The sequence below is a fragment of the Gambusia affinis genome, linkage group LG02 (assembly GCF_019740435.1).
Source record: "Gambusia affinis linkage group LG02, SWU_Gaff_1.0, whole genome shotgun sequence".
Taxonomy (NCBI): Eukaryota; Metazoa; Chordata; class Actinopteri; order Cyprinodontiformes; family Poeciliidae; genus Gambusia; species Gambusia affinis.
The window spans coordinates 11,689,011-11,709,002 of NC_057869.1; the positions used below are offsets into that span (position 1 = coordinate 11,689,011).

A 19,992-nucleotide genomic window follows, 5' to 3' on the forward strand; every position below is an offset into this window, starting at 1 on the left:
AGAATTCTTACTTTCTGACTTTAATCTCAGAGTTCTTTTTTTTTTTTTTTTTTTCCGGTGGCCTTAATCCTCTTCCGTATAAATTACACTCTGAGTTTTAAAATTTTATCTAAGCCACCTTGGGCTACATACTACAAACTTTGAAAAGCTTTTTGTCCAGAGGAAGGAGGACTGGTATTGAGACCTATGTTTCTACCAGATTTGTGCACTGAGACTGAGAATTTTCCAAAACAGGTCATTCAGATTTGAATGAAGAACTTCTGTGAACATCAGTTTATATATCATGTCACAAATTATAAAGTAGATTTATGCCTAGGCTTGAGTTAGGTCACACTTTGATGTAAACCATTTAAGCTCTGGTTCTATCTTCCTATGAATAGCTAGCAGTTTATTTCTCACTGCGCTGCATCCAATACCTCTGGCCCTTTTGAAGAAAAGAATCCCCATAGTATCATACTGCCACCACCATGTTAACTCAAGTATATATTCATTTTTCTTCACATTTTGTTGACTTTAAACATTCTTCCATAAAAGCCAGATTTGTGGAGTGCACAGAGTTGTTCTGAAAACAGATTATCTACCTGATCTGTGGATTTCAACAGCAAAAATTAGACAAAAATGTGTAAAAAAGATACAAACAACTTTAAATCACATATTCTTTGTCAATGACCAAGAAAGCAAATAATAGCTTTATTAATCAATCTGATTTATGACCAAATGACAGAGCACCAATAAAACATGGGCTAGATGTAAAAAATATGATACATTTTGTTTTTAAATTAGCATATCTAACTTACATATTTCATAAACCATGAGATTTCACGTGCACGAACAATCATACAATACAATACAAACAGCTGCTGTTGTATAATGACACTGCATTGCATTGCTTTTTTCCTTGGTTTGCTTCACATAAAGACGTATGCAGGTCGTTGCACTGCTACTGCAGTAAACTGACTAAATAAAACAGCAGCTGTATGATCAAGTGACGCACACTAGGATGTTGGAGGTATGCGATCACTTGCATAGCCTGAAGCTTCAGTGATGGATGAAGAGCCTCTGTTAATGTATATTTATGTCCAAACTATGAAGTCACTGTAATATAAATTTAAAAAATTCGATTTATAGCAGAAACTTTTAAACTTTTCAGTAACAGAACAGACGGAGAGTTTGTTGTACTTTTATGACTATTTATCTATCTTACTGTTCTGTTTCATCGTATTATTGAACAGGTTTAGTTGTGTTGTTATTTTAGCCCCAGCCTTCCCTCTGTGTGTTCTCCAGGATCTCCTCATAAAGCCAGCTCTGTGTAAACTCCTGACTCTTGTCCATTAACTGGAAAAGTCGAAGGTACTCCTCTGGATAAACGTTTCCAGTCAGGATGTCCTCCGGCAAGCCCAACTCTGATAACAGTTTGCTCCCACTGTCAGGTGACCACACACTAAAAAAAAATAGATAAACAAAACAAATCAAATCAAATCAAATAAGAGGCATGATGAAAGAAAACCACACACCTTTGACAAGATGAACAAAATTATTAAAAACATGCTGCTAATTCTTCCATTTGGATCTTAACTGCTTCTAAAAATAGTTTAAGCACTTTAAAAAAAAAACATCCAACTGTTTTTGATAGTAAGTTTATGTTTGTTGTTTTCTTGAACGTTAGCTATTTGAAAAACTTCACAATCAACGGTCACTGCGCCGTTACCTAGCGACCCCAGCCCGTCGCTTAGCAACCCTAACGGAACTCCAGCACTTCTGAATTTCTTGTAAAGTGACTTGAGATGACATTTGTTATGAAATGGTTCCACATAAGTAGACTGAATTGAATTGGTCTGTATGGGCTGTACAATGGCTTACATGAATTAGAAGGAAATACAATCAAAACCAAAAGAAAGACAAAAAAGTAAAATATAAAACTACATGTTTGTTCCCCATGTTTAATAAGAATAAGTAGTCCGTAATTTATAAACTAGTAGGGGTTTCTCTGGACTTTAAGCTTGTTCTGGATTAGCCAGGCATAAAACTAAATGTTGGTTCTCCATGTTTGATTCTTGTACTGGGTTGCTAAGTAATAAACTAAAAGGAGTTTTTCTTCTTCTTTCTATTAAGCTAAATGTTGGTCTAAAGTAATAAGTACTCCACAGTTTACAAACGTAAGAAACTAAAAAGTATAAAGACAAAATTTTCTAAGAATAATTTGGGGCAAAAAAAAAGAATAAATATGCTCATGGATCAATCATAACCTGTTCAGGGAAGCATAACATGTTTAAGAAATCTGCAGGCTTTCTTTGGTGCTGTGTGTGTGATGCGAGCGCTAACTTCGCCTGATGCCGTCTGCTTACTTGAGCCTGTCAATGAGTTTGACCTTCCGTTTCGCCAAACACTGTTTGACCATCATCAGCAGAGTTGAGGCGTTGGAGGGCGTGAGGCCTGAGGAGAACAGGTCGGCCCGGGGACGCAGGCGAACCAGGCACAGGTAATCGTTTGGAAGCTACAGGGAGAGAAAAAGGCCAAACGTTGCATTAAAACACTTTAAATGTTTATATCACTGCTGATAATGGACTGGCTCTGTTACCTTGCCCTTGGAGCTACGTACAGTCTGCCTTGAAGACACAGCAAACGACTCCCAGGGCTCCTGAACACACAGATAAGGAGGTGGAAGAATGAAATATCAATAGGAACACAAAAGATAGAACCCATAGGCGCTACCTTAAAGGAGAAGTGTACCTTGTGCAGAAGTTCGATATCACACGACATCTGCCAGAGGACGCTGAAGGCTCTGTAGAAGAGCATTTCACCAGGTCGGGACATCAGTTTCTGAAGGATTAACAAACAGATTTTCCACAACCTGATCAGTTCATTACCAAACCTCACATCAATAACAGAGTGTAAAAAAGTGTAGGAATGCCTGTTTAAAATCTGCATCAAATGTTATAAATAAAAAGAAACACATTCATTATTATTATTATTATTTACCATGTACTCCCTCTCGCTGATGAAGAGGTTCAGCTCTATTCTGCCGTATCTGTAGGCAGACAATCGCTCAAACAGAGCGTAAACCATCTTCAGCAGCGTGCCACGCCCGTTACGCTCTGGCAGGATCCCCACCACCTTCACAGGGACGTCTGCAGAGATTCACAAATACACACACTAACAAATGCTTTTCAGCTTTTTGAAAATAGAGACACACAAACACTCTGTTTTAGGAATGTTCAAGTTGTCAAGTTGAGGATTCATAGTAGGGATGCACAATATTGGATGTTTGGTCAATATCCTGTATGCAAATATAATAAAATTCATTTAGCTGATAACCGATATCAATACCAATATTTTTCCCAATACCTACTTACTATATGGTTTTCTCTGCTGTGGTATTGAAATATTGCATTATCTTTGTCCATTTAGCCTGCTACCAAATGCAAATGTTAAAAAGGAGGCTGAAAATGATGTAGCACTTTCAACTTGCATTATGTTTAATGTCAAACTGATGGAACTGTACTCTGACTCTATGGGCTACATTATTAGTCAACATGCACTCCTCCATTCTGGCAACTGTCTTAAATTTAAATTTAGCACTTAGGATTTTAGTGTTTTTTAGTATTTTTAGCTCTTAGTAATGTTGATCCGGTAATTGTGCTAATTTAATAATCTAGTGTTTTTGTAATATATTGTGTGAACTGTAGGGTATGTTGTGTGTAATGTCTTAAGCTGCTGGGACCTTGAATATCCCCTAGGGGATTAATAAAGTATTCATCATCGTCATCATCATCATCATCATCATCATCATCATCATCATGATATCTGCTCTCTTTAAGACAATGGCATTCAAACAGTTCAGATCTGACATTCAGGCATCTTTGTCATATAAACAACGCCTTGTTGTTTATATGACAACAAGGCGTTGTCATATAAAAACAACGCCTTTTACATCTCTGAGTTACTTTGACTGAATGGCAAATGTCCAATATTAAATTTTACAGCTAATATCAGCAGATACCGATACCATGCCCATAATAAGGAAAGGAAGGAATTGGAAGTCAGTCAACTTTTGCAGGAGTCTTCAGTAAAATCTGCATCTTTTTCTCCTCACCATCAGTCCAGGCAGCCTCTGATATTCCCAGGTCGGTGAACAGTTTATCAGTAAACATGGTCGGAGGTTTCACGTTGCCGCTGCCAAAGGGGTCCAGCTTGAAGTAGTCGCAGTGAACCACCTCCAGCTGACCATCAAGACGCGTCTCCAGCTCCTGAAACATAAACCCGTCATCAATATCTTACCTTAAAAAATATATTCCATCAAAAATGAATTTGTCAATAACTAAGTATGGTTAGAAGAGGTGAAAAATAATGTGATCCTCAGAGGAAGTTAATTTACCTGGAGGTCAGGTAAGAAGCTCCTGTCTCCCTCCAGAGCAACGACTCTCTGAGCTCCAGCATTCAGCAGAGCTTTTGTTAAAACTCCAGGACCTGCAATTATTCATTTGATTAATCAATCAATTATTCAGATGATTAATCCGATAAAAATAATTGGCATATTCTGAATATTTTTAATTTAACTACTTCAGCCATTTTTATACAATATCAGAAATAAAGTAAAAGATGCAAATAAATAAAATTAATTCATTGCCTAAAATGCAATAACAGCATTTCTGTAGTAGCAACATAGTAGCAGATCATGTGTAGCAAAGTATACATCTCTGGTTAAATAATATTCCTCTAGCATCAACATCAATACAATGTATTTATCTGCTGAATAATTTTTGGAGTAACAATTTAATAACTGAATGTAAAAGGTTAAGAATTAGTTTTTGTTTTGTTGTTGTTATTTTTACAGATTTTGAACAAAGTGAATCTAAATTATGCCACTTAAAAAGTTCTGGGTTAAACATATTTATAGATAAAGAAACGTTTATTTCATCTTAAATTAAACATCTCTAATTTTTTGGTACAGTTTTGGCTTAATTACTACTCTGAGTATGTTGTTATTTCAAATAGCCTTTCTTTGAGTCATTTTACTTTAACAACTAATCAATTACTAAATTAGTGGACAATTATTCCAATAATCAATTCATCACGATTATTCTGATTTCAGTCCTCATGCAAAGCTTTCTGAAGGTTACATCGCAGATCTGTTGTTTCTCACCTGGATTACATTCGAAGATGATGGTCTTGGCATCCTGCAGGTCGGGCACCAAATGCTGTGCGACCACGTTGGCCAGATCTGGATTAACTATAAAGTGTCTGATTTTTTTACAAGCCTGTGCACGGCGTACATTTTCCTCCACCTCCCCAAGATCCAGGTAGTCGTAGCGGCACAAAGGACGAAACTGGCCCTGCGAAAAAGATATTAACTGTGACTAACAAAACAAATGTCAACCAATAGTGAAAGGAAATGAAATAACAAACTTCATAGTTGTCATATTGATCAGAATCAAAAAAGTTTACCTTCTAAAATATATGAAAACTGGACTGTGGCATCATTTTTAGTCTATAAATACATCAGCCAGTAAAGTGTAGTTTTTCTCAGTTTAATATTCACTGTATTGAAAATGACTGTCTTCTTTACACATTTTATGCTTAGTGTGTGAAAAAGATGCACTTCCAATTGAAACCTGTGAGTTAAGAATGGAGTCATTTAAAAAGAAAAAGATTTAAGTAAATAAAAGCTTAGAGTCTAATAAACCAAATTACCAACCTGTACAGCTGCTGCAGACAGGTTCCTGTGTACCAGCGCTGACGAAGGGGATGTTCTCTCTGAACGGGGCTGATGTGAACTGGGACCCATCGAGGGCCGACCGGGACCAAAAGAATCAAGGCTGTAGGCCCTTTTAGGAATATAAGGACCCCCAGGGACAGATGTTGTAGGGGCCAGCACTGCCTTTCGAAGACATGACCTACTTCTAATGGTGTGGCAGCAAGAGGAGCGCACCATCAGCTCCAGCACTCTACAAATCTGAGTGGCCATGGTGGATCAGCAGACATAAAGCAAGATGGAGGGTAGGGAAGAGACCTTTGGGAAACGTCACAGCCTAAAAAGAAAAGTACAAGAGAAAACCTGGATTGAAGGGATTGTGTAATACTTAACTGGAAGCACATGCTACATCCATTTCTCAATCTGCAATATTTCTTTACCCCGCTTAGCATTAACCTATTGTGTGGCTAAGAATAATATTTACAAGTAAATGGGTAAATACGGGTAAATAAGTTAAAGCTAAGACAATTAGAGCTGAAAAAATCTACAGAAGTGCCCAATTCAGTACATTTTGTTCAGTTAGCAAGTTGCTAATGCTAACAGAACTTCTCAGAAACATATTGACTTCGAAAAGGAGCACAGCCAAGTTCGATAACGTTACTATTAGCTTTAAGAAAAGACAAACTGCGTATTAACGATAACAAGCTGCTATGTAAGTTAGCTAGCCTGGCTAGCCGTGGTTGTGCATCCCTAGAGTGTTAAAGGAAATACCGGTGTTATCACAAAAACGTTAACACTAACCTCCCGCTAACCTCTTCGTAAATGCTCCGGTATTTTTGTTCCGGACGGGATCAGTGTGTCAAAACGTCCCTCTGTGCCTGATACCGGCAATAAAACAGAGTGACATTGAGCTGCATCCCTGACCCTCTGCGAATGATGTTTTTGCAACACTCGTGGTGCCGCAGGCGCATGCGATTTACGTCTCTCTGCAGCGACAGTTACCTGCCTCAGCGCGACCAACATATTTTGAGTGGCAGAGTATGTACATTACCCAAAATACACAATAAATTACGCTCAATAGATTTCTATTTTTCATATACACATTATGCTAATATTGTACTTGACTTGACCTTATTCTATCTGTGCCAAGACATAAATTATCTTAGTTACTTATAGACGCAAATAACAAAAAATAAAATTATTTTAATGTAGTCATTTTACTTCCTAGCATCATTTTGTGTAATTGCATATATTTAATTACATGGGAAATCAATTTAATGAGTTTGAAGTCAGCATGTATTATTCAATGAGGCATGCCATAAAAACATTTACATTATTTTTATGTTTCTTCAATGTTCACTCAAATGGTTTAATCTGCACCGAAAATACAATAGACCTATTAAACCTAATAGAGCAGTTTCAAATACTGTACATCTTATAGTGGAAATAAGTTGGTAAATAAGTTCATCATATAGTTAAAAAATTGTAGCGTGAGCGCTCTGAGCGGCAGACTACCTTTGACGTATTTCTCCGGTAACCTTGTCAACAGGAATTTAAGAAAAACTAAACAGGTCACGAACACAATAAATGCACCGTATACATCAGAGAAAACCACATTTGTAAGTATTTATATGTTTGGAAGACATTTATATGTTAGCTTGATAAAATGCAGAGTAATTCACATAATTTATTTAGTGTAGCATTAAGTTATATGTATCAGCTGCTAATGTATTTTTCTTTCCGTTGTATTTCAGTTTAAAAAAAAAATTTTTTTGAACCTGCAAACTCCATGCAGAAGGAGTCAAACCCAGAACTTTTTGCTGCATGGCAGTTACCATCTGCGCCACTCTGCAGCCCTAAATTCAATATATTCCCTGTTAAAACTATGAAGGGCATATTTAAATAATCATAAATAAATACTTAAAGATAATTTAAAATTTAAATATATATTATGATAGCTGCCAATCTTAAAATACTTAAAGATATATTTAAGGAACATGAAATAAATCGAAGAACTATTGTTTTATTTCTAAGTAACATGCCACTTACAACATGGCGGAGAGGCTGACGTACGATCCTGACGCTGACATGGCGTCACGTGTTTACAAACACCAATCAGAAGCCTGGGGAAGTCGTTCTGCTAACAGAATGTGAATGTTGGAAAATTTTAAGAAAGCAAGTTTTGATAAAATGTGTGATTCGTTAGAAAAATAAACATGTGATATATAATGCAAAAATATGACACGTTTTCTTTATATGAAACCTCTTTGTCGTGCGCGTGACTGTTGTAACTTTCTGTTAGCATAATAGCATAGTTTGGCTACGGAAGTAGACAAAGCAGCGCTGTGAAAAGCGCAGCGGGCAGCCCAGCCCCTTCATTGTGACAGCCAGAGAGTAAAGGTGTCGCAGTAAGCTTCTTCTGTTTGTCTAAGTGTCTTCTGGTACCATGGCGCGGGTAGAGACAACCTCCAGTAGGCCGTACCATCTGGTCATCTTCGGAGCGTCTGGCTTCACCGGGCAGTTTGTGGTGGAGGAGGTAGCCCGGACTGCGTCCGAGGGACCCAAGGGGAATCTGAAGTGGGCCGTGGCTGGCAGGAGCAAGCAGAAACTGGAAAAAGTTCTGGAGCAGGCCGCTGGAGTCCTCGGTATGTATCCGATCAGTCACATTAGTTGTGCAGATTGTTTGTAATGCAGCAGCAGGTATGACTATTAGTTTTGGGGGGTTTTTTTGTTTTGTTTTTTTCATTTTTAGACAAAGACAGTATTCTAGTTGGTGTGCAAGGCTTGATTCAGATATATTGCTTAACTCATTGTGATGAAGCAATTCATGCAGATTGAACAGTTGGATATGACTTTGACCCTGTTATAAACTGCATTAAAATGGATGCATGAAATAAATGTCGTAATAGTATTTGTAGTTTGTTGAGCAATAGACTCAACTTTGAACATGCACATCAGAGATAAAACTAAACAGCTTTATTATCTGATACAAAATGATCTACACTTTATATCCCTGATTACAGTCGCGCCTTAAAAATATATATTTGAGAGTTTATTTTTAGCTGACTGTAATGGTAATTTCTAAACTGATGATACCTTTTTTATTCCGTTCATTGGCTAATAATTTTTTATTTTCATGTTACACTTTTTTCTGATCGCAAAATATTCCAAAAAATATTTGACTTCACAATAATGTGTGTATTTACACACAGGTTGATGTTTTCAATTCTTCATTTCTGTGATGATGACAATAACATACAGATAATTAATATTTCGTTTTCAGAAGATAGAATACTTCATTAGGAGAATACTGATCTACCAATATGCTCATGCATATTTGGCTTCTCAATTGCTAATCAATTTAAAATCATTACAACTCAAAGTTTCAGTAAGAAATCAGCTACTAAGTTTTATTTTTCATTTTCAACAAAGACAGGAATTGCATTCATTTTAATGCAATTATGACATGGAATAATGTCAACCAGACTGATGGAAAATCCAGTCCAGTTGCAAATCTGGAGCAGGAGCTATTCATTTGTCATCCTGGTAACAAAAGTTTCCAGAGGATTAGAGGATAAATCTCTGGTCTCCTCCTTTTCGACAGCTGAGGGGACATACCAGCTGCCAATGCACTGGCCTGTCCCACCGCAGTTATCTAGTTGGAGCTAGGTAACTGCTCCAAATAGTTATCTAGCTCCAACTAGAGCTATCTGTCTAGTTGGAGCTAGACAACTAGATAACTTGGAAGATAACTTCCAACTAGATAACTAGTTGGAAGAAAAATGTGTCCTTTGCCTTGCAGACGCCTCAGACTGCTACATAAGCATATTTGTAATAACTGGCATAGCTGTTACTATGGTAATTCCTCCAACATCCAGAACATCAATCATTAATCATCTTCCCTGTTTCTTTTTCATTTTCATTGTATTTATTTTCAGACTGAAACAGGACCGACTGAAAAGCAGCTTTTATGATTCATGCTTTTGTTGTTTTGTTCTCACTAAGTTCAATAATCTGACAGTCAATTCTTCACAGAACGTTTCTGTAATTCAGTCATTTGCATTTCGCCTCACGTCTTTTAGGTGTACCTGCTTTGGATTTGTGTTTAAAGGTAAATTTTGCCTATTTATTGGACCAGGTGAATCGATCTCTGAGTGTGGTCGATGGCCCACATCTTTATGAGTCCTTTGTTTATTTTCTGAGCTGGTCAAATAACCTTTAATTTGAATTTATTGTAGAGATATGAAAACTTATATTATAGGGTGTCATAATCTATGCTTGGAAGTTGCTTTTCCTTGAACAAAACATCCATTCATTCATTTGTCGAAATGTTAAAATTGACTAGATTTGTTCATTGTAATTTGTATGTTAATTTACAAATTAGTTTTGCTTATTTTCAGCATGAAGTTAGATATTTCTTTTTTATTTTGTATAATTTATGGGCATTGTTTTGAAAATCTACATATCTTTTTAAAGAACCATTTTGACAGAAAAGATTTGCTTTAATTCAGAATAATAAAAATATAATTATTCCACTGCGCTCCTCTTGCCTAAAAAAAAATCTAAATGTTAAGTGAATGAACAGATTATTTACAAACATGGTTATGTGTTTTAACTGTTTTATTTCTAATTAATTTCATGAATAAGACTCACAGCTACTGGAAATCCAAAATTCAGTTCTTCACCGTATTTTAATGCTTCTTCAATCTTGTTCTTTTTCTTTTTCATTTTGAATCCCTGTCCAAAAATGTCGTCTTGGACAAAATATTTGTATTTTATTTACCAAAAACAAGAAGAAGAATCATCACAGGGACTTAAAGCTTTATCACTGTATTTTACAATACTGTTGTGATAACATATTTATTACTTATTTTTTAGATGACTGAATATGCTTCTTTACTCCAGTCAGATAAAGAAGTGTGAGTCACTGAACTGCTCACAGGAAATGTATTTAATCATGTTTTTCAATTCATTGATATTTATTGAAAAGAAAAAGAAATGTGGGGTGAAAGGTAGTAAAATTAATACAGACAGCTTTGGAGGATTTTAAACATCATTAAATAAAATTTCGATAAAACAAAATTCTTAAGAAACTTGTCACGATAAATAATAAACGATACACTTTATACTCACCCTTAATTCATAATAAACAATGTTTATCTGTCTACACACATTAAGATTGTTGTTGTTGTTTTTTTTTTTTCATCCATTGTTCTTACAGCTTTTGTCCAAACGGCCGGATGAACGTTGACGTTTGGTTTTGATTCTAAACCCACGTGTTGCTCCGTTGTTCAGGTGTGCTTGTGTTCACAGGTAAGCCTGAGCTCCAGACAGAGGTGGACGTGATCCTGGCAGACGTAGGCGAACCCGACTCCCTCGCAGCCATGTGCAAGAAGGCCGTGATCGTTTTGAACTGTGTCGGCCCGGTAAGCATTCGATTCCACAGAAATGTTTTTGTTTCAGAGAATTTAATTCTTAACGTCACTTTGTCGCTCAGCTCTGACATGCTGGCATCTTCTCTTGGCATAAGTGTAGCTCTTCATCTTTGCCCGCCTGCTTTCTGTTTTCCTCTGTGGCTGTGGCGTCGCATGCACAGAGGAAACACAGAGCAGCCTTCACTGGCGAGGAGAGACACTGGCTGCAGCACACAATCAGCTGCATTGTAAAACAGCCAGAGTCATTTTTACAGTAGCAGTTTTGTGTTTTACACCCAGATGGACACAGCTGGCTCAGACTCCAGCAAAACACTGAAACCTTAAAGAATTCACCTTCTACAATCAGCCTAAATTTTGTCACATTTTTATTTTCTAGAGGAAAAAAGTGATATTGTGTATTTTTATTTTTTTCTGGTGAATATTGTGGTTTCCCAAAGAACTAGGAGTATTTGTTGGTAGGATTGAAACTTGTTATTCAAGTTAGTCAGTCCAGCTGCATTTAAAGCAGATATTTATCACTTCAGAAGGCTCCAAACATCCCATAATAATCAGATTATTAACCTGTCACTCTGACTACAACACTGTTCAAACACGGTTAATGTTGTCTAGTTTAATTTAAAATAATTTTTATTGTTAAAATAGAAAAAAATCTTGTGAATACTCTTAGCATCCAATGATCTCTCAGATCCTCTTTGTTACTAGAACTGGAGCTATTTCTCAAAGTTTTATATAATTCAATTAGTTTTATATAATTCATGATTAATCGAAATATTAAAATAACATCAACTAATTAATTAATTAATCGTTAACTGGGCTCAAAAAAGGCCATTTTGCTGAAAGAACACAGTAAGAACAGTAATTATGATAAAACTATACAAAAATACATACATTTTGCATTTAAGATGTAAAAAAAATCAATATGTTTAACCCAGAACTCCTCCAGTTTTAGCTTCACCTGCTTCAAGCTCAGTTACAAATATTCTATTAAACACTTTTTGCTGTCTGAAATGTTTATTTTCTTCTCTAAAAACTGAATTTAATTATTTATTAACATCTTTTAATGCATTTCTAATATTTTATTCAATAAAAATCTAAATGCTTAAATGAAAAATAGGCAGAAAAGTGCCAATTAATTGTCCAATATTTGATAGATTAACTGATTATTAGAATAATTATAATAGAATATAATAGAATAATAAATGAACTCACTGAACTAACCCGGTCAATGACCCGAAAAGTTTCATTACATCTGCTGGTGGTTCTGAAGTTCACCGTTTACAGTCGGTGCTTGTAAAAAAAAAATAAGTTAAATGAATGAATGATTTATTCAATTAAATTGATTTCTATTATGATAATCTACAAAAAAGGCAATTAAAGAATCTATTTCTAAACAAGTCAGTCCAGTTATGTAGTCAAAGCAGGTTCAGAAAATGACAAAACTAAAGAGAATCTCATGAAGAAAGAAATGTTGGAATAGAAACTTTATATTGAATTTTAACTGGGGTGGCAGCCAACACTAATTGTTTCGTACCTACAAGGAAAATCTTTAATTTCTAGATTAGCCCAGTTGTACCAGCTAAAGAGGGACTGAAGCGTGTCAGAAGGGTGTGGATGAGGTTCTGTCTGTCTTTGTGTTCACAGTACCGGTTCTTTGGCGAGGCCGTGGTCAGAGCCTGCGTGGAGAACGGCGCGCACCACATCGACATCTCTGGAGAGCCGCAGGTTAGCGCAGCGCCGCCACGCCTCCCTGATGGTCTCGTTTTCTTTAATCTCAGTCTGAGTGTAGATTAGGGCTGTCCAAAGTGCGGCGCGTGGGCCATTTGTGGCCCTTGAAATAATTTTATGTGGCCCCTGACTGTGGAGGAGGAAAGGTGCAAATTCGCACTGTTTTGTAATTGTTTAAGGATGAGATTTCTGTGGCGAGTTTATATGTTTTTAAACTGAATTTTGTTGTCTTTATTAGTGTTTTTTTTTCTGTGACTTTTTACCATTCATTATGTCCAGTTGAACAGAGCAAAGTAAAAAAAAATGCTCATTTTATAGACCAACAAAATAGAAAATAATTGTCCCAAAAAATTTAAATACCATATTAAGGCAAACGTCATACTAATGTTAGTTTCATCAAAATATTACTTGATTAATTGATTGTTTTCCAAGTAAACGAGAAATGATTCACAATAATATTAGTTTTGTGTTTTTGACTGGAGAGAAAAAGTTAATTTTGGCCCCTGAAGATTTTTAGTTTATGGGATGTTGGCTCTTATGCAATTCAAAACGTTTGGTGTAGATATTAGCTACTGACTGTTCAAACATAAATTTTTTTTTTTTACATGATTTTCAAAAATGATTGGAGATTAAAAATCAAATTAAGTGAGGCCTGCATGCTGCAACATGTGCTGTCCTGTAGATGTCCTGACATTCATCTTTGAAGCTGTTTGTTTGGATTAAATTGGAGACACGCTGATTCTCATGCGGCAGCTGGTTAGGATGAAATTATTTCTAACTCGTCCACATGACAGCAGCTGCTCTCTGCCTGGGTTCAACACGTCCTGCTGACACGCAAGCTAATTTAAGGTTTCTCTCTTTTGGTGCCTGAAATCTTCTCCATTACATTAAAATGAGATTGATTAAAACTAAATCTGTGTTTAACTTCTTTTTTTTTTTTTTTTTTTTTAATGGGACCTCTTAGGCAAATTTCACATTTTGCTCATTTTATTTTATTTTACTACCATTTCGGTCTCAGCTCTTTGTAAAAACAGCGCCAGCGCATGATAAAACATCAAGCAGTTTTTATAGTAATAAGTTAATGTCTAGAAAAGGAGCCGTTTGAGAAACCTTCTGAATATCAAGTCACAATCAATGTGCACTGCGCTGTTACCTAGCAACACAAGCCTAGCCCATCACCTTGCAACCCATGTGAAGCTCCAGCATGTTTGGTCAGCTGGTTTTACCGCTGTATTCGCTGTACAATGGCTGCTGGAAGAGACAAATGTTTTGTTTTTGACTTGCCATCCAGAAACCACTCCAGCATTCTTGCTGGTTGTGCAGGAGGCTCCACTTCTGCTTTTCAAAGATGTACGGTTCTATAATTGTGCATTTGTTTGCAGCTATTCTTATGTGCGAGTGTAAACGTTGAGTTGGGGGCGTGGCCAGCAGCAGCTTATTTGGATTTAAAGTGACAGGAGGCCCTAAAATGAGCTCATTCAATAAGGTGCTGGGAACGGGCAGAACTGAGCAGATGGAAATCTCATTATACAAGAATGATTTTGTACAAAAAAAGTAATAAACATGTTTTTTATAAACATATTTTAACCTGTTCAAGGAAGCTTAATTAGTCATCTTTAATATTCATTGTGTTATGTTAAATGAAATGCAGTATATGAGAATCCACTGGAGTGTGTTTTGTGTTTTTCTTCTGCGTGTTTTTGTCGGCCAGTTTTTGGAGGGCATGCAGCTGAACTACAACAGCCAGGCGGCAGAGACAGGCGTCTTCGTCATTGGAAGCTGTGGGTTTGACTCCATTCCTGCAGACATGGGAGTCATCTACACACGAGATCAGTTCAGGGGTAAGACTGGATATATGAATCTGAACAGATTCATTAAATACATATTTAATCTAACCATTATCTTCTTGACTTAAAACAAACTCCCATGTCTTCCAGAAATACTGCTTATAAGATATTTGCACTAGAAGCTGTTTTTGCAGTGCTCACCATTAGCATCATGCTAACCTGTCTGTGTGAACAGGCACCCTGACTGCTTTGGAGAGCTTTCTGACTATCAGCACGGGACCTGAGGTATGTCAGTACTACATTACCCATAAGTCGGTGTACTGAGCCAGTTTGTTGATTCAGTCTTTTTCTAATTTTCGTTGTTCTTGTTAGTGATATGTCTGCCTTGCACTTCATCAGGATTTGTGTCTGTCTGTGTTCATCTATCAGGGTGGGGGCCTCCATGAGGGGACCTGGCAGTCGGCCATCTATGGCTTAGCCGACAGGCCGAACCTCAAGAGTCTAAGAAGGAAGTTTAACTGGAAACCTCTCCCCATTGTTGGCTCCAAGCTGCGGCACAGGTACAGTGGCTTCTGTTTTATCCTCAGAAAAAAATACAGGGCAATGTTGGGGAAGAATATGTTAAAGATTAAAAAAGAGATGAGACTGGGGCAGGAAAAGGAGCCTAATCATACAACTAGAGCTACAATGTTTTGGATCAAAGCTTATTAATCTGTAAAGATTAATATGCAAAAGAATTAACATTTGTGTTCACAGATGCTCCCTATCTGAGCTGACTGATCTGAAAAAAGCTATTTAATAATCCTTCTCAGTAAGTGTTCATAAAATGTGTCTGTCACATTTCTGCATGTTTGTAGGGGAGCGCTGTTCCACAGTAATGAGATCCAGCAGTACGCGATTCCCTTCATGGGTTCTGATCCGGCCGTGGTGAAAAGAACCCAGCGCTTCCTGGCAGAGGAACATCAAGACACGCCGGTCGGTGCCACAACGCAACGTTTCAATATGGAAACTGGAAAATATCAGCCAATAAAACCTATTTTTACCAGTGATTCAATTCTTAACAGTAATAGTTATGTAAGATCTCTCCTCCACACTGCAAAGGAATTTCAAAACTAGTTAAACTTACTTGAATCAAAAACTTTAAACTTCATTTAGGATCTTTTTACGTTTTAAGGACAAACCTTGACTTGTTTCAAGATATTCCACCTTGAACTCTTAATCTAAAGTAGATCTGATGGCTGGAAAACGTATTTCCATATATTACTCAACATCAATAATTATTGATTAGTGTTGTGCTTTAAATATCTTTAATGCTACCAAACTGGTGGAGTGACCTTTCATGTTTTATCCACAGTTTTTACTCCTCGTCGTCGTTTAAACAGTTATGAGTCACTCTGGCGAAACTTTAAACTGCTGCTGCGGCAGTTACTCCTACAAGCTGTTGCTAGGTAACCAAAGAGTGAGTGAGTGAGTTGCTAGGTAACCAAAGAGCGAGTGAGTTGATTCCACTCACTTTGCATACCGGGCCATGAAAGGTTGAGATGTTAAAAAGTCTTTCCTCTACATCCCCCAGAATGCCGTGCGGTGCTGGATCGGAGTCCAGTGAATATTTCATACATTGAACAATAGATTTTCTATCAGATGTATTATCTGTTGATATTGATCATGTATCTGTTGCAATATTTGTTATTGAATAATTTTTCAACCCTAAGAACTGAAAATAAAACAGGCCACTCTTCACCTTAGAAACATTTTACTTGGTTTTTAAAGTTTTTACTTCAATCCCTGTTTCTTAAGTCTGCTTTGAAGTCCAAATATTTTCTTTGTTAAAGACTGTTAAATGCCATAGGGGGTTGGATTTTGCTGAAATGACTGTATCTTTCATGTTAAACCCAAATGTTTAAAGTAGTCAATGAGATTAGATAGTTTGAACTAAATATTTGAATGATTTCCTCCTGCTATAAATCCCAGGTCCAGTATGGAGCGTATGCTGGAGTTGGAGGTATTGGCAGCGTCATCAAGCTGATGTTTGCTGGCATGATGTTCTGGTTGTTGGTCAAGTGCGCTTGTGGACGCAACCTGCTCTTGAAGGTAAACGAGGAAGATGCATTAAGCACTGTCTATGCAGTCTAACTGTGGTTTTTAATCTAATTTGTTAATTTCTCTGTTCAGTATCCAGAGTTTTTCTCCTTTGGAATATTCACAAAAGCCGGACCAACCAGAAAGCAGGTAAAACCACAAAAGATGTCAGGATTAAACACCCATTTGCTTAAATATGCAAAACAAAACTCATTGAAATCGATATGTTTCTGTTAGATGGAGGGGTCATCCTTCCAGTTGTCCTTCTATGGCGAGGGTTACACAGACGGTCAGGACCCCGCGCAGGGAAAACCTAACGCCAAGATCCGCACTCGGGTTCAGGGACCAGGTAACCACTGTAAAAGAAAATCAAAATTCAGAAATGGAAACTAGCTTGTATTTAGTGAGTAAAGCTCATCTAATTTCATTTTTTATTACTCAGAGGCCGGATATGTGGCCACGCCCATTGCCATGGTGCAAGCTGCTCTCACGATTCTCAACGAACCGGCAGCTATGCCCAAGAAGTGAGTTCCCACTCTAACACGAAACACACCACTGACTTTTAAATTCAGCTTGTCACGTGTACTTTCCATATAAACCTAATAACAACTAACACGATTTGCACATTTAGAGTACTATATTTAGGTTTTTTTAAGGGACAAAGACCTGGATCTGCACCAAAACTGCAGCATATTTCTCACCCAAAGTCAACACATTTGCAGGATTTTGAGAAAATGTGGCTGCATTATTTTACAACTAAAGCAAAAAAAAATAAATAAATAAATATGAGTGATGCTGTAAAAAAGCAGAACGGGGGCCTGTTGCGGTGGCGTAGGGGATAGCGCGACCCACATTTGGAGGCCTTGAGTCCTCGATGCAGCCGTCGTGGGTTCGATTCCCGGACCGGACGATATTTGCCGCATGTCTTTTCCCCTCTTCATCCCCCTTTCCTGCCAGCCTACTTTCAAATAAGAGACACTAGAGCTCACAAAAGACCCCCTGGAGGGGAGAATAAAGAGCAGAACGGTTTTAATCAACCAGGACTTCGCCACAAAAATAGCTTTACTTTCCTTCCAAGCATCATTTCAGAACACAAACCAGAAAATGTTTTAAACATTTTCAAATCCGTTTCTCAGTGAAACATGTTCTTGTTTTTCCAGGGGAGGAGTTTATACTCCAGGAGCTGCTTTCGCCAAAACCACCCTCATCAACCGCCTCAACAAACATGGCATCCAGTTCTCTGTCGTCTAACACTGACATTTTTGTGAGCATTTACTAACACGCAAAACTATAACTGGGAAACTTTAAGCTTAGAAATATACTTTATTTTGATTAAAACACTCTTCAAGCTTCAAATTTTGATTTTGGTGATGTGTTCCACTTTTAATCCTTTGCTGCAGCCAGAACCTCCTCAGATTTCCCTTCAGTACTTCGAAGGTTTTCCTTGGAAACCGAGCACAATTGTTGCTGTGTTTTCTTGTCAAGGGCAGTAAAAGAAATGTTAAGTTTTGCATGGTTTTCCACTGACATGATTACTGATAATAGAAGTATTCAGGACAATTTTGTTCAGTTCATGCCTCTGGACACGGATAATAAAGAGAAAACTAATATTTTATGTATACGGTCACACAAATAATAAAAAGCATTTAACAGATTGTCAAAGCATGAACAGGTTTCCTGAATGTTGCACAGCTGTTTTTGACCAAAGCCCATCAAATTTTTCCACAAAACATGTTAAAGCTCCTCTACCTTCCAGTTTTTGCTCGTAGTTTTTGATCTATATGTACAAATAGAGGACTGAGGTAGAAGTAGATGATTACAGTTTAAAAGATTAACATGTTGATTGCTTTTTTCTTTCTAATTTCTTTGGTCTGAAGCCATTAGATGAGGGCAGAAGCTGCAACATTTGCATTTATTCATGTGATATTTCTTTAAAGTCATGAGTGGCATGTCTAAATTACCTGTTATCGCTTCAACAAACAGCATGACGCTTGATGAAACTAAACTTTCTACGGTGTTTAGTTTGATAAATATTGCTCTGTACATGCAAATTAGGGTCAGAGCAATTCTATTCAGACCTCTCTGAGCATTTTGTGCATTGTTCAGGCTTTATTTTGTGTCACTGTTTGCTTCATAAATAAAGATGTTTCCACCAAAACTAAGAGGTCCCGTCTTTAATGCACACCATTATGTTAAAGTATCAGTTTCACTAATAATGGTAAAGATGATCCAGGTGCAACATAATGCTCCCACATTTTAGAATGACAATTTGTTGTTGATTCTCAAAGTTAACATTTAAGAAAAATTATTAACCAACACCCAAAGATATTTTTTATGTTTTAGTGGAAGGAAAAAGTGTGGAGAAATGAGATTGGTTCCACCAAGACAACTGTTGATTGCCTAAAAAAATCTATATTTGATCATAATCTTTATTATTATCACAGTAGTACCAAAAAACATTGCAATAAAATAACCCAACCCTAGTACTGAGTGCATTTATGGACATGCTTTCCCCTGTTTACATTTCATAATTAAAAATAAATTTACTCTTATTTAATCAAATTTTTAGACAAAAGTTAAACATTTTCATTTTTAAATTTATTGAACTCCACTTGAATCATCAGAGTTTGAATGAAATTTGTTTAAAATATTTTACGTGCTTCAGAATTTTTGCTTTAGAAGAATAAGTTAAACAGTGACAGCCTGTCATCCAACAACTAGTCCATGTGTCAAACTGAAGGCCCGCAGGCCAAATCTGGTCCACCAGATTTATTTATGTGGCCCACTAGACCAGGAGTCTACAACATGTGGCTCTTAAAAAAACAAAAAGGACTTTATATATATATATATATATATATATATATATATGTGTGTGTGTGTGTGTGTGTGTCTGTGCTAATCTTAGGAGTTTTTCTCATAAGTTCTTATGCAAAATCTTTTAATATCTACAACAAGCTTTTTAAAGTAAAAAGCATCAAACCATGCAACTTTTCTATTTCCCATGGTTGCTGATCCTAATCTGGACTCTACAATCATTTAAACTTAAAGGTAACAATTGTGCTCTTAATTCTATAGTGCCAAATTACATCAATGTGAAAGGATGTTCAATATTATTTAAGCTCCAATATTAAAAGTTAATAGTTTCATTAATACTTTCTGGCAAAAGCAATCATAATCTGGATCTGGCCCAAATTGAAAATGAGTTTGACACCCCTGATATACTTTTATATAATCTGATATATACAAAATTCAGGAATAAAATATTTCTCAGAAA

General features: G+C 36.7%; 2 protein-coding genes across 4 annotated transcripts; one reads left to right on the forward strand and one right to left on the reverse strand.

The window, feature by feature from the left end:
- Nucleotides 1-648: 648 nt before the first annotated feature.
- Nucleotides 649-6,668, reverse strand: tfb2m (transcription factor B2, mitochondrial). Of its 2 annotated transcripts, none has more exons than XM_044096170.1 (10): nt 6,494-6,668; nt 5,696-6,029; nt 5,144-5,333; nt 4,376-4,467; nt 4,094-4,247; nt 2,980-3,128; nt 2,731-2,820; nt 2,600-2,638; nt 2,346-2,494; nt 649-1,441 (listed from the first exon to the last, which is right to left on the reverse strand). In XM_044096170.1, exons 2-10 carry the CDS (start codon nt 5,963-5,965, stop codon nt 1,252-1,254), a joined length of 1,323 nt encoding a protein of 440 aa, XP_043952105.1. In that variant the 5' UTR covers nt 5,966-6,029; nt 6,494-6,668; the 3' UTR covers nt 649-1,251. The 2 variants fall into 2 exon arrangements, with proteins under 2 accessions (XP_043952105.1, XP_043952099.1); XM_044096164.1 differs by having other exon boundaries at nt 2,579-2,638; nt 6,494-6,667.
- Nucleotides 6,669-7,226: 558 nt separating this feature from the next.
- On the forward strand, nt 7,227-18,876 carry LOC122819442 (saccharopine dehydrogenase-like oxidoreductase). 2 transcript variants are annotated; one of them, XM_044096187.1, is made up of 13 exons: nt 7,227-7,311; nt 8,125-8,337; nt 11,006-11,118; nt 12,769-12,849; nt 14,564-14,693; nt 14,875-14,924; nt 15,069-15,199; nt 15,497-15,614; nt 16,611-16,730; nt 16,812-16,868; nt 16,956-17,067; nt 17,161-17,242; nt 17,879-18,876. In XM_044096187.1, exons 2-13 carry the CDS (start codon nt 8,139-8,141, stop codon nt 17,967-17,969), a joined length of 1,284 nt encoding a protein of 427 aa, XP_043952122.1. In that variant the 5' UTR covers nt 7,227-7,311; nt 8,125-8,138; the 3' UTR covers nt 17,970-18,876. The 2 variants fall into 2 exon arrangements, with proteins under 2 accessions (XP_043952122.1, XP_043952115.1); XM_044096180.1 differs by lacking the exon at nt 7,227-7,311 and having other exon boundaries at nt 8,021-8,337.
- The last annotated feature ends 1,116 nt before the right edge of the window (nt 18,877-19,992 follow it).

Coding starts and splice junctions, on each gene's coding strand:
- tfb2m (XM_044096164.1), bottom strand. CDS start 5,965: ATGGCCACTCAGATTTGTAGAGTGCTGGAGCTGATGGTGCGCTCCTCT. Junction 2,495..2,578: donor TACGTAGCTCCAAGGGCAAG/GTAACAGAGCCA, acceptor CTCTCCCTGTAG/CTTCCAAACGATTACCTGTG. Junction 1,442..2,345: donor AAACTCATTGACAGGCTCAA/GTAAGCAGACGG, acceptor ATTTTTTTTTAG/TGTGTGGTCACCTGACAGTG.
- LOC122819442 (XM_044096187.1), top strand. CDS start 8,139: ATGGCGCGGGTAGAGACAACCTCCAGTAGGCCGTACCATCTGGTCATC. Junction 12,850..14,563: donor ACATCTCTGGAGAGCCGCAG/GTTAGCGCAGCG, acceptor TTTGTCGGCCAG/TTTTTGGAGGGCATGCAGCT. Junction 15,200..15,496: donor GGCTCCAAGCTGCGGCACAG/GTACAGTGGCTT, acceptor GCATGTTTGTAG/GGGAGCGCTGTTCCACAGTA.